This window comes from Lytechinus variegatus, chromosome 4, assembly GCF_018143015.1.
Source record: "Lytechinus variegatus isolate NC3 chromosome 4, Lvar_3.0, whole genome shotgun sequence".
Lineage (NCBI taxonomy): Eukaryota > Metazoa > Echinodermata > Echinoidea > Temnopleuroida > Toxopneustidae > Lytechinus > Lytechinus variegatus.
The window spans coordinates 6,063,237-6,075,578 of NC_054743.1; the positions used below are offsets into that span (position 1 = coordinate 6,063,237).

The 12,342-nt window shown below is 33.9% G+C and overlaps 1 protein-coding gene across 1 annotated transcript; it reads right to left on the bottom strand.

Moving 5' to 3' along the window:
• Positions 1-1,902: 1,902 nt before the first annotated feature.
• On the bottom strand, positions 1,903-9,502 carry LOC121413247 (protein FAM228B-like). The gene is made up of 7 exons (XM_041605997.1): positions 9,216-9,502; positions 8,428-8,631; positions 6,081-6,158; positions 5,546-5,737; positions 4,303-4,471; positions 3,716-3,860; positions 1,903-2,814 (listed from the first exon to the last, which is right to left on the bottom strand). Exons 1-7 carry the CDS (start codon positions 9,321-9,323, stop codon positions 2,682-2,684), a joined length of 1,029 nt encoding a protein of 342 aa, XP_041461931.1. The 5' UTR covers positions 9,324-9,502; the 3' UTR covers positions 1,903-2,681.
• Positions 9,503-12,342: the final 2,840 nt, after the last annotated feature.

The following is a 12,342-nucleotide window of genomic DNA, read 5'->3' on the forward strand; positions in this document are numbered from 1 at the left end:
TCAGCAGCATCATCACAATCACCATCATTATCATCAATATCAATTATCATCACTATCATCATCAATATCATCATCACCATTATTTTCATCAAAGACCCAGTTTCATTAAAATGTTCTCCCTCCCTCTCTTTTTCCCTCATAACTTCCATCCACTTTTCTTCATTTCTGAGTTCCACTATCACTGTCAAGTTCTATCACCACATGGTACATGTAGCTAATCATAATTGTAGTTTTCTTCGTCATCAACACCAATATTGAACTTACAATCACCCGCCGATATGCATTCTTTCCTGTAACTCGAACCTTAGCAATTGATTGCAGAACAAATCGTTATGATTGATCAAATTACCCACCATGTACCATCAGTCATGAACATTAAACAAACAATCGCTATGCTTTATGTTACCACCAGACCTGACAACCTGTGGGAATGAAAATTTGTATTCTGTGATAAAAAATTGTATTTTTCCCCAGAAAGTGTATTTTCCCCCAAAAAGTGTATTTCATAATAATATGCGTGGCGCACTCGCTCATCGAGGCGCTCAAGCTGCTCTTGCAGGGAAAAAACAAACATTTAAACATGTGTATATATATCCCACCATGGTTTTAACAAAATGACAGAAAAAAACAAGTAACCTGAAATTACATTGATCTAATAACCATATTTGTGTAGGTTTTATGAAACAGAGACATATAGATAAGATTTTTTTTTTTACAAAAAACATAATTTTTAAAGAAAAAACGTACTGCCTTATTTTGGTTGCAAAAACTAAAATACGCCAAACATGTACTGATTGGCAGGTCTGTACCACACCCTGATGAGGATTTTGTCTTACAATTGAGATGAAAAGGTTGGATGATACAAAAAAGAGAATACTAAAACAAGATTTGTTTTTCATTTTTATTTAATAATATTATTTCAAATGGTAATTTTGTATTTTCATGATCTTATATACATCAAACTCCTTGATGTGCAACATATTCAATTACTCTACATACAACAGTGAATACAGTAAATTCTAATCATTCATTTGACTAATGATAATTCCAATCAATCAAAAAGCCCAACAAACCCAGCCAACAGTTGTATATACTCAACCCACAAAGTAGATAAACTTCAGATCATTGGAAAAAAACAGAATTGCATTAACTGTACTTGTGACCGTCTTTCTTAAATTGATGGCATAGATGCTAATTGCAAATTGTGTTGTTCATTGTTTACATTTGTCGTGCATAGCAACTGGTACCAAACTTCCGAAGGTCATGTCTTGTGATCAATTAGAAGAGATGATGACTTTCTGAAAGCAGGTGAATGCAATTAATATGACCATGAAGGGAAATTGACTTCCATTTCACCAATACAAACATGCATTGTGTCTATATCAAAATCAATATTGACCTAACAAGTATGTTATGTGGCCTATTATTTAGACGGTCTGCAATGACATCTGTCAAAGGATCACAGTCGAAAGTACAGATAAAATGTCCTACGATAAAATATCTTCAGAATTATCAGCACAGGAAAAATTCAGAAGTACATAAATATGTAGCATTTTAATGCAGCTAATTGTAATCAAATGAACAATGTAAGAAAAGATCAACAACAATGCTTCCCTCCCCAAATTTCTCTTTCTCTCTAAATCCCTATCTCACACTCTCTTACCTTCCTCCCTCCCTCCCCCCCCCCCTCTTCTCTCTCTCTAACTTTCTTTGCCTGTCTCATATATATCCCTTCAAATTTGCTTTTCCCACATTCTCTACATTCTACATGTATGCATAATTTTCCTTTAAAATCCAGAACTTTACCACAAATATATTAGTCTATTACTTCCTCTAGCACAATTCAAATTCAAACATAAAGGCAGATGAAATTGCATGATATAAAGGTCACTTGTGCATTATTATTTGAATACAAAGTGCAAGGCATTTCACTCAAATCAAGACACTTCACAATTTGTTCGTCTGACTCAAAGGGTCTGCATTAAAACTACAAATAAAGTACTGGAATAAAAAAAAAAAAATCCAATGTTGGTAATAAATTTTCTTTAAAAAGTACCTGACATTCTGCAAGGTTAATCACCCTCCAAATGCATAATTTTGATTCAAATTTTACATTTACATGTATAATCACAATCTAAAAATAGGAAGTATTTAATCAATGCAGCCTGGCCACACACCTGTCATATATCAAAATTCATGACATGCTATGATTTAAGTTTCATTGGGCACAATGGCACACTAGTTTCAATTGCATAGTTGCAACCAGCATTTTGTATAAAGCATGTTGTTCAAAATATTCTGAAGCTTAGTGGATGCATGGACGGTGAAATTTGATAGAATCGAGTGTATGAATCTGATGAAATCTACACATAGAAAAATAAAAACATATGCTAGACCTTGATGAGCATGTCAATTTGTCTTAAAATGCTGACTTCTTTACACTGCATTATGTTATTAAATAATTCTTCAAAATACTTATCAAAAGTATACCAAATGCGAAGCACAAATACAGCATTTGTAATCTTTTTTCACAAAACACAAACTAGACACAGATTTCACATCTGCAAATACAAAAGCAGAGCACAGCTTCACAAACTTTGCATAAATGATGTGGAGTAAAGCAAGCCATAGATCTATAAAACATTTTTAAAATACACAAATAAAATACATCTTATCCAGCGTTAAGATGCAACAGCTGCTTGTGATTGAGGCGATGATTGCAGAGATTGTTGATGTAGTCTGACGTTCGCAGGATCATAAAAAGGCTGAGAGAAATCATAATGGGTATCATTGAAAACACCATGCATTCTTCGTCTGCGGGGGAAACAAAATAAAGAAAACAAATGATTTAGTATGGTTTCCATGGTTTCATTCATCTTATCAGACCTTGATTGATTTGAGATTAAACAATCAATTTAATCTAATTACAAAATTCAACTACCATATTCTTTAAACATTAATCTAAGAAACACAATATTACCAAATAAACCCAATACAACACAATGGTTAGGATCATAAAGAATAGATTGTATAAGCAAGGTCATACAATATAAAAAAAATAGTAGCCCGTATTCTGAAGTCGGGTTTAACTTAAACTCAGGTTTAAAGTTGAGGTCTAAGTATGGACAGCCAATTGTTACATAATCACTAACAGTAAAGATATCATACTTCAGCTCATTCGGCTCTCAAATCATTCATAATTGTGTACGAAGTATAAATAGAAGATTGTCTTCACCATCGATGAATCAGGAAAGAGCACAGTAAACATAAGAAACATACAACTTAATACAAGTTTCGATACTTATACATGGCTTCCCATACTTCTACCACAACTTTAAACCTGAGTTTAAGTTAAACCCGATTTCAGAATACGGGCCAGTGACTTCTTAAAAAAAAAAAAGTATTTTGCAAACATAGATGTACATGTATGAAGTGATTGATATATGTCACCATACAGTCTGAAGAAAATAATCAAGATTCCCCTTTTATTCTTTATTCTTAACCTGAAATAAATTTAAAACCCAGTGAAATTGCATGCCTTGAGTAAGATTCCTCCACAAACATACTGTATAATGAACTCCAATAGATATATTTATTACCTAAAATTAGGATTATATCATTATAAATGAAAAATGAGACCAAAACTGAAGGGGAGTTATCACAATCCTCTACACCTGTTGCTTTCTAAGTTAGATGATTTGAATTCATATCTTACCTGCTAGCTAGTCTGACAGGGCTTTCTATATCATGTAGAGGCATGGCCAACCATGTAGCACACTCGGTACCATGACGACCAAGCGGTACCAGCGGGAGCGGGGGCAAGCGGTGGCGCTCTACTGCTTTGTCCGGTAAAACTTCACCTGGATGGAGTTAAAAAGGGTAATGATCTTAGAAATCTTCTAAATGAAGTGAAAAGTGTGATTTATGCAGGAGGTAGTATATCATTGAACAACAGAAGAAGTACCAAATCACTCTCCATATAAAAGACTTTGTAGGGCCTATCTATTTGACATGATCATCAATATAAGGCAAATTTTTGCAGTTTCTAATTTAGCAATATAACAATGTTCCATGCTTGGAAAAAATATATGCTAATAAATAGGCATGAAATTGATAAAAAGCAACAAACAATATTGCAATATTGTTGAATATGACACCCCCTCCCCCAGTATAAGTTCAAAAGCCATCATCATAGGATTCTCAGTCTAAGGGATGTCAACTTTTCAAACGATATCAAGGCTTCCATAACTGTGTGCATCATAATAAATTTATTCATTGAATTAAAATCCTCCTGACACTCACCTGTTTGGCAAGCTAGGGTAGTCCTGTCTTCATTATTCCTCTCTCGTTCCTGTTGCAATGTCGGGTCCTCTTGGGTGTTCCTATGGATCTTAAGAGGGGCTGGTCTAGGAACTACAAGCTTCATAGGATTATACTCCTGTGTGTCATAGGTATCTAGAAATACAAATCCCTGTCAACAGAAAACAAACAATAGGATACCAATGTTACAAAGAAATCATGGAAATATACCATTCAACTGCACATTAAAAACATTTCATTGACATTCAGAGGTCGTTTAACAGAGTTTCTATTAAAAATTGTCCAGAATTAATATATCGTATTCATTTCCATGACAAGAACTTTTTCATTTTTGAGAATACAATTCTATTGAGTTTCCTTCTGATAAGAAATGCCTATCAATCTTAATTTGAGGGCAGGAGGTGAATCAGGAGGTAAAGAAAAAATGATTTTAAAAAAATGTCATCTATATTCTTTTGCTAATGTTTTCTTGCATATCGTACAAACATTTGATGTGTAAGATTGATCCCCTAATGCTACTGCATCATACTGTATAAATTTTGTTTTGGCTTAATGTTTACTGTATTATAATTCTAAAAATAAGTGGGCTCAAACATAATGGCCCAAATTTGCAAAGGTGTTTTTTTTTAAACTATCAGTTGAACCCAATTTTTATGCACATTTCCTCTATAAATCACCCTTATTATACCACATATATTTAAAATAAGTGTCCAATGCTGATGCACAATTTCATCACAGTGCACCAAATTGATGCCTGTTGCCGTGGTTATCCATGCTATTTTTTATCATAAATCCACTCTTTTGACTGTACTCTTTAAACAGTGGACTCATTAGTAAAATAGCTAACTTAACCATTGTAACAGGCGTCAATTTGGCGCACTATGACAAAAGCGTGCATCAGCATAGGGCATTTTTTATTTATATACGCGGTAATAAGCGTAATTTATACAGGACATTTTCATAAACAATGGGTTCAACCGATGGTATTAAAAAAGTGAATTTGGGCCTATGTCTTTATACATCTGTAATAATTTTTAGAACTAACTGAAGGAGAGTAATGTCTTAAGTTTTCTGTTAACAAATTACAAATAATTAGTGTGGAATCAATCATGGGGTAACAAATGGCAGTTTCTTTTGAACTGTGACTCACAGGCTCTCACTTCTGCATCATCAGCCTAATAACAATGTTTCATTAACAAACAATGGATTCTGTCATTCTTCTTACCTTTTTATTGCCATGCCTGAGGTATTCTTTATATATACTTCTTTTCCTCTTATCCACCTTGGGGTAGTTCTTCATCTCCTTATATATACTGCTATCTATTGGCTCCCAAATCTTCTCACTCCATTTCTTATAAAGCATCTCCTTCTTACGCAGGTCAAGAAAATCTTTGTTCATCAAGTAGTTGTCTACATCCTGTCAAAAATACATCAAGGCGTTGAAAAATGATGATCAAGTAGATAAATATTTCTGGTTTAGAAGAAGAGGCAACGAGACTTCCGAAATAGTAGCAATATAAAAAGTTTATGATCAGTTTTGTTAGTGGTAAAGGCAAAGTATGCAATCCATGATTCTAAATGATGGCACAATATGAAAATGAATCACAAAATAAGAATGATAAAAACAGTCTAACTAATATTTATCTGCAAAAATAAATAATTTTATCACTTGAGGGTATAAAATCATATTCAGGATAAGGGTTTGATAGTAATGTCTGATTAAAAAAAGCAAAAAAAATGTTTTAGTCACTCATACTTACTTTGACAAATGTTTTCTCTGTATTCAAAACTCCCATATACATCTTCTTGGTTTCTTTTGATTCTGGATCTGCTTTCTCCTGTAGATGGAGAAAAAAAGAACAAAAATTCTTTAAGTAATACACAAGAAAACAAAGACAATTTTCTGGTCTTTTTGCAAAAGAAACAACAACACATTTAAATGAATTTAATATCCCATGCAGAAAGAATAATGAACACTTGACAATTTGAAGCAATAGGCGGTGTCTAATGTCTACATTAGAAATATAAAACTGAAAAATGCATATAACATTATTGATTTATCACCATGGCAACCTCTTCCACAATTCCATGTGATAGTGGGAAACAATATTTGCTCAATGGAGCCACTTCTATATATCTTTTAATTAGGGCTCAAAGCACAATGAGTTTATCACATCTACCACATAACCATGAATCTATAAGCAAATACCACAAGATGAATGAGGGCTAATTAGTTATCTTGAGATACACACCAAGATTATAAGGTGTGTACAACAATTGTACTTTATGCTTTATCTTCTCTACTCAGATCTCAGTAGATCTACAGTATTCACTGCCCTTTATTTTTTTTTTCCTTCATGGACATGAACATTTCTTTCTTTACTGAAAAACTCCTCTCTGAGTTCAACTGTAGTAGTTACCTTTTATTCTTTTACTTTAAGCTCTAATTCATTTCCTATTTCTTTCCTGTTCAAAAAAAAAAATTAAACTGTTATATAGCAATAATTTTCATAACATAATTGTTTTTTTCTGTCTATTTTCTGTAAGTCTATCCATCAAATCACCCTTTCCCCCTCTCTATTTTTCTTCCTCACTTTCTTCCGCAAACATTAAAAATGTAAGAAATCAATTTTCTCCTTCGATAGGGTTCCTGTCCATGTTTTTCCAAATAGCAATCCCTCCTGCTCATTATCTTACGTCAATGGGATAATGAAATATTGATTAAAATACCACATTTCATTTCTTTTGCCAGAGAAATACAACAATAAGATTTTATTGATGTTGGTGCAACAAAAGAAACCACATTTGCTATGAATATTTTTGACTACATAAAGGTTAAGTAATCAGCCTAAATACTCAAGTTTTCACTTGATAAGACATAGATAGACAGATAGATAGATAGATACACTGTAAATCTATCTAACCATCTAGTTAGATAGTAGATTTTTAATTAACTAATTTATTAGTAAATCAACAAAGAAAATTTGTGTCAGCATATTTAGCTATGTACAAAAAGACATACATATGCTGCAACAACCATTATCAATCCCTCAATAGTCACAAAATGGAATACATTGTTAGAATGATATTCACTCAAAATTTAATTTTCTAATAAAAATAAAGCTTTTGTTCAATTAGGCCAAAAATAAATATCTAGTTTGCAGCCCATGTTTATGGATGTTATATTGATTTAAGTTCACATCTACAAAATGTTTTTATACAATGATATTCCTCTGGATATGGAATAATGAAGGGATCAGTATAGCATTTTTAAACAATGTCACATTTCCTGATAATTACTGGCTACCATGAAACCATCTCAATATTTTAATTGAGGAGATATAACCATTATGCATTATAATATAATAATAGATACTCAAAAGTGAATTTGCATCCCTAGTCACACTTATAGAATCTCCTTTTCTTTACCTACAATGTAGAGCTATATAGGATTAGATTCCAGAGAAAGGAAATTGAATGCTCTTCCTTTTTTGGGGGGGGGGGGCAGGGGTTGGGGATTGTTTTGTAAGTGTTCTTGAAACCATGGTGATCTCAGAAAGTTGGCCCTTCATGTATATCCCTCTCCATCTAAATCCAATAGGTACACATTGGTATCCTTTTCCCTTCTAAACAAATAAATAGCATTGTACTCTTCTATTCAAGTGAGCAAATACTCTTACTCCTGAATGACTTGAAGAGATAACAGATAGCTTGACTTAATACCATTAGAATATCCCTGTAAAAATGTGTGATTCTATTTGTTAAGAAGTGAGAAAATATACACATTCAGATAAACATGGATGAATGCCCTTTCAAAGGTCATTTCATACTCAAGATCTCAAACAAGCAAAATAATTTTCCAGTCTTTTGGTAGGACTTTCCCCAAAAAAGTGATATTAATTTAATACCAGTGTTAAAAAATCCAATACTGAAAAATTCAGTGGTTCCCAGACGACCCCCCCCCCCCGACACCAGGGGACAAAACATTTTTACTTTTCTATTGCCTTATTTCTCATATCTTCTTTCTTTTTCTGGAGAAGTTGTGAGGGGTGGAGGGGGCCATCCCTATATCTACTTCTGCCTAAACAGCACCATTTTTTAACCAACCTGTACATGTCTGACAGCTTTCTGACATAACCAGTTCTGTATCTTAGCCGTTTGATCTAGAGCCGATCCAGCGCTTCCTGCTGACATCATACTGGTCCTGCTAGCTATGGGTGTACTCCAAGGACGCTGAGGAGATGAACAGGATGGTTCCGTTTGCTCTGGTAATTCTTCTAGTTTCCTCCTCCATGTGTGTCTTTTAGTGAACTGCATAGTAAACAAAATATAGGATATAAATAAAGGATATCATTCCATTAATATAGAGCATATTTCAATGCTGGTGAATCATGATGATGAAAAAAAAATCATGACAGTAAAAATGAACAAATAGTGATTATGATGAAAAATATAACAAGAGCTTTCATAAGTTTCATCATTATCATCATTATATCATCACAAACATCACCATCATCGCCAATATCACCAGTATGCACTAGCATCACCATTATCATCAACGACATCATGAATTTAGAATTAAAATGAAGGATATACACCGCACTGGTGGTGATAAAATATATGTTGATATAAATGATTATAATATATAATCAAGCAATTTTATGATAATATTTATACAGAGTAATGATAATAACAACAACAATAATAATGATAATATAACAACAGCAAATTCTACCTACATGACCTATAGGCCTAGAACTTAGGCAAACATATAGTCACAACTAGAACTTATATATTTCCATATAGTCAATGTCACTGATTAATCAATAAATAGAGCGAGGCCTACGAGTATTTTGTACAGCCAGTCCATTCCACGCCCACATTGTTATACATACCAATTTCTGGGTATCATTTTCGCGTGCATCGTCAAGTAATATCTCCCTCACTTCTGGAGAATGAATTCTAACATTTTCCAATCTATCTCTAGGTCGCAGACTCTGCATCGCACTTTCTTGATGTTGTGCTTCTTAATCTCTAAAATTAACAACGTTCTTATTCCTCCATTTTGATCCAATAAATAGTATAATTCCAGATATGATCGAATAGCGAATATATATGTTTGCGGTGATGTGTGTCTTTCACTCAGTCAACCGCACCGATCGTATTGTTGATTCCTGTTCCCTCACAACAAACACATGCTTCCGCGGTATCAATGGAGACGTGACTCCGCCTATTGTTACGCGGTTTGTTCCACGATTTCGTGAAGTTAAAATAACATTTTCCTGCAAATATACAATTGTAGTGATATATACTTTCACATCATATTTTCTAACCCTTTTCTCGAAGTTTTTCACAAAATTTGAACAGCTCACTTTGTATATTCACAAAATAAACGAAGTTTTAATTCGAACTATATTTCTTGCCCAATAATACCAATGAACTTTTCCCAAACTTTTCGCGTAGAGTCTCTATGGAAATGACCCAGAATGACCTCGGGTCACCAGTTGACCCTTACGTGTATTGCATATTGTAAACACGATCAAGAAAAGAAAATTTGAAGTTCTGATTCTCCTGATTGTTGTATGATTGGCTGAAATACGTAAGTTTTTTTTCTTCATACATTTTAGTTTTTACATGTTCCATCATAATTCGATTCAGCGCCACATCCATGCCATGATGATTGCCGCTGCTGAGAATTGGGTAATTTCGACGATCATGAACGCAGCTGCAGCTGACTGACTCCGGGTTCGATCCAGGCGGGCTGCGCTAGGCGGGTGGATTCGGGTACTTTGTTATTCCGTGCCCGCTCAGCTCATGTGTACGAGGGTTGTTGTACATTTTAGTGTCAGTAGTTCCTGCCTAGCTAGGCCTAGCTGCCGAATGTTATGTCTTATGACCTGTTTATGTTGAATAATTAAGGAAAAGAGGAGCTACAAAAGACTAAAGAGCCTAGCTAGGCTCATGATTTATTTTGCTGCCGTTACTTAGCCTGTTAGTGTTAGTTTAACAACGACGTTGTGGGGCTAAGTAACACTAACTATTAGTGTTAGCCCCACAACGTCGTTGTGGGGCTAACAGGCTAAGTAACGGCAGCAAAATAAATCACGAATAACAACAACAGATTACTATACCAGCTTATTGATTTGACGCTGATTTGAAATTAACATTACGGTATGTAAGGGAGATTGGGGTTAGTTGGAGCGCAGGGTAAGTTGAAACATTTTAATTTTTTTACTTTAACACCTTTAAAATAAATTAATGCAATACTGCCCTCAATTTATTGCCATTATCAGCAGCCAATTACAGACAACACAAATGCAACAAGCCTTGTGAAGTTAGAAAGGATTTTTTGTTTTTTAATTTTCTTTTGTATTTTTTCCTCTTTCAGAAATGTTTTATTATCTCAGAGAAGTTTATAGATCAAGTTGGCCAGTTTGGGGGTATAATTTATACCAAGCTACAAAATAAGGTTATGCCATGGTGAAGTCAATTATTTGTGCTGTAAGCTTATAAATGTCAAATGGGCCTCTGGGGTTAGTTTGTACAAAATTGAAGGGGCTACATGTAGTATTTGGAACATAACTTCCCCTAACATAATTATGAATAAAAACAATGTTTATGAGAAAACAAATGTATACAGTATTTCACACTCTTTTGAACATGTCTTGTAAGCCATGCTTGTTTTGTATACTTAGTTAGGTGAGCTGAGTGTGCTTTTAAAGATAAATTCCAGTATTGGTAACGATCTCAAAATGACTTTACAGAATCTAATATAATGACCACCCAAGTGTCTGTTTGTATGAATAAAAAATATGTGCCAAAGGATTTTGGAAGAAATTGTGTAATTGCTGAGAAATAAGCAAAATAATCGCGGATTTGGTCACTTCCGTCAGGTCTTTATTCCAGCAATAATAACACACTGTCCCATGTGTGCCTATCCGCGTTGGTGATCTTCAGTGTGAACATTTTTCAGCGTAGATTTCAGGAAGTTCAGTTTATGTAACTGTACCAGATCTAGATCCTCGATAATATACTGCCAATTAAGCCTGGTTTTACAGAATTTCTCATGAAATCAGTGTTTACTGCAACTACTGGCATTTCTCTTTAAGGTCTGTTTTAGGCCCCTAATGCAATATTAACCATTATCAAACTGGGGGGGTCAATTTGAGCCCACCCCCTCGACAAATTTTGTCACAACGCCATCGCGCGAATTTTTTTACCGCACTACTGACTATTTCAAGTCTTGCGCATCATTGGAGACCAAATTTGCGATGCCCAGGTGCACAATTTTGAAATTACGCAACATTTTATAAATGTGCATGTTGGACCCAAATTGCTCCAAAATGTGATTCCATGTACATTGTACATGGTCAATGCAAATTGTGTTTTTCAATTTCAACCAAAAATCATATGATAAATTTATTTTAGGCTATTTATGATCGCAAAAGGGTCCCCGACAAAGTTCATCGTAAAAATAAAATTAAAAACAAAGGGTAAAGAAACAAAGTTCACATTTAAAAAACAAAAAATATATACTTTTTCGTAAATATTTGTTATTTATGTAAAATTTACAAATGCGCGGAATTCTACTACAAATTTGGCTTGCGTGAGTGGTTGTATGATAGAAAACATTAAGTTCAACAAATCAGAATACACACCTTTAATATTTTGAACTTGTAAATAATAGAGCAAATACATGTACATGTAGGCTATATTACAGTTGTATGTGTAAACACTACTTCTTATTTGACCATGCAGTGTTCCAACTTACCTCATACCATGTTCCAACTTACCCAGTATATGGGGTGAAAGTTGGAATGCTTGCGATTGTCTTGTTCAAAGTGGATTTTTTCCAGTAACCATCATAGAGTTTAAATTTTATGCCCAGGTACATTTGAAGCCCTTATATGCTTTAAGCTGATATATTGTTTCTCGAATAAATTCTATTTGGATTTTACAGCAATTTTTGTCAAAATTGTTCCAATTAACCCCAATCTCCCCTACAACTTTAATATTTCATCT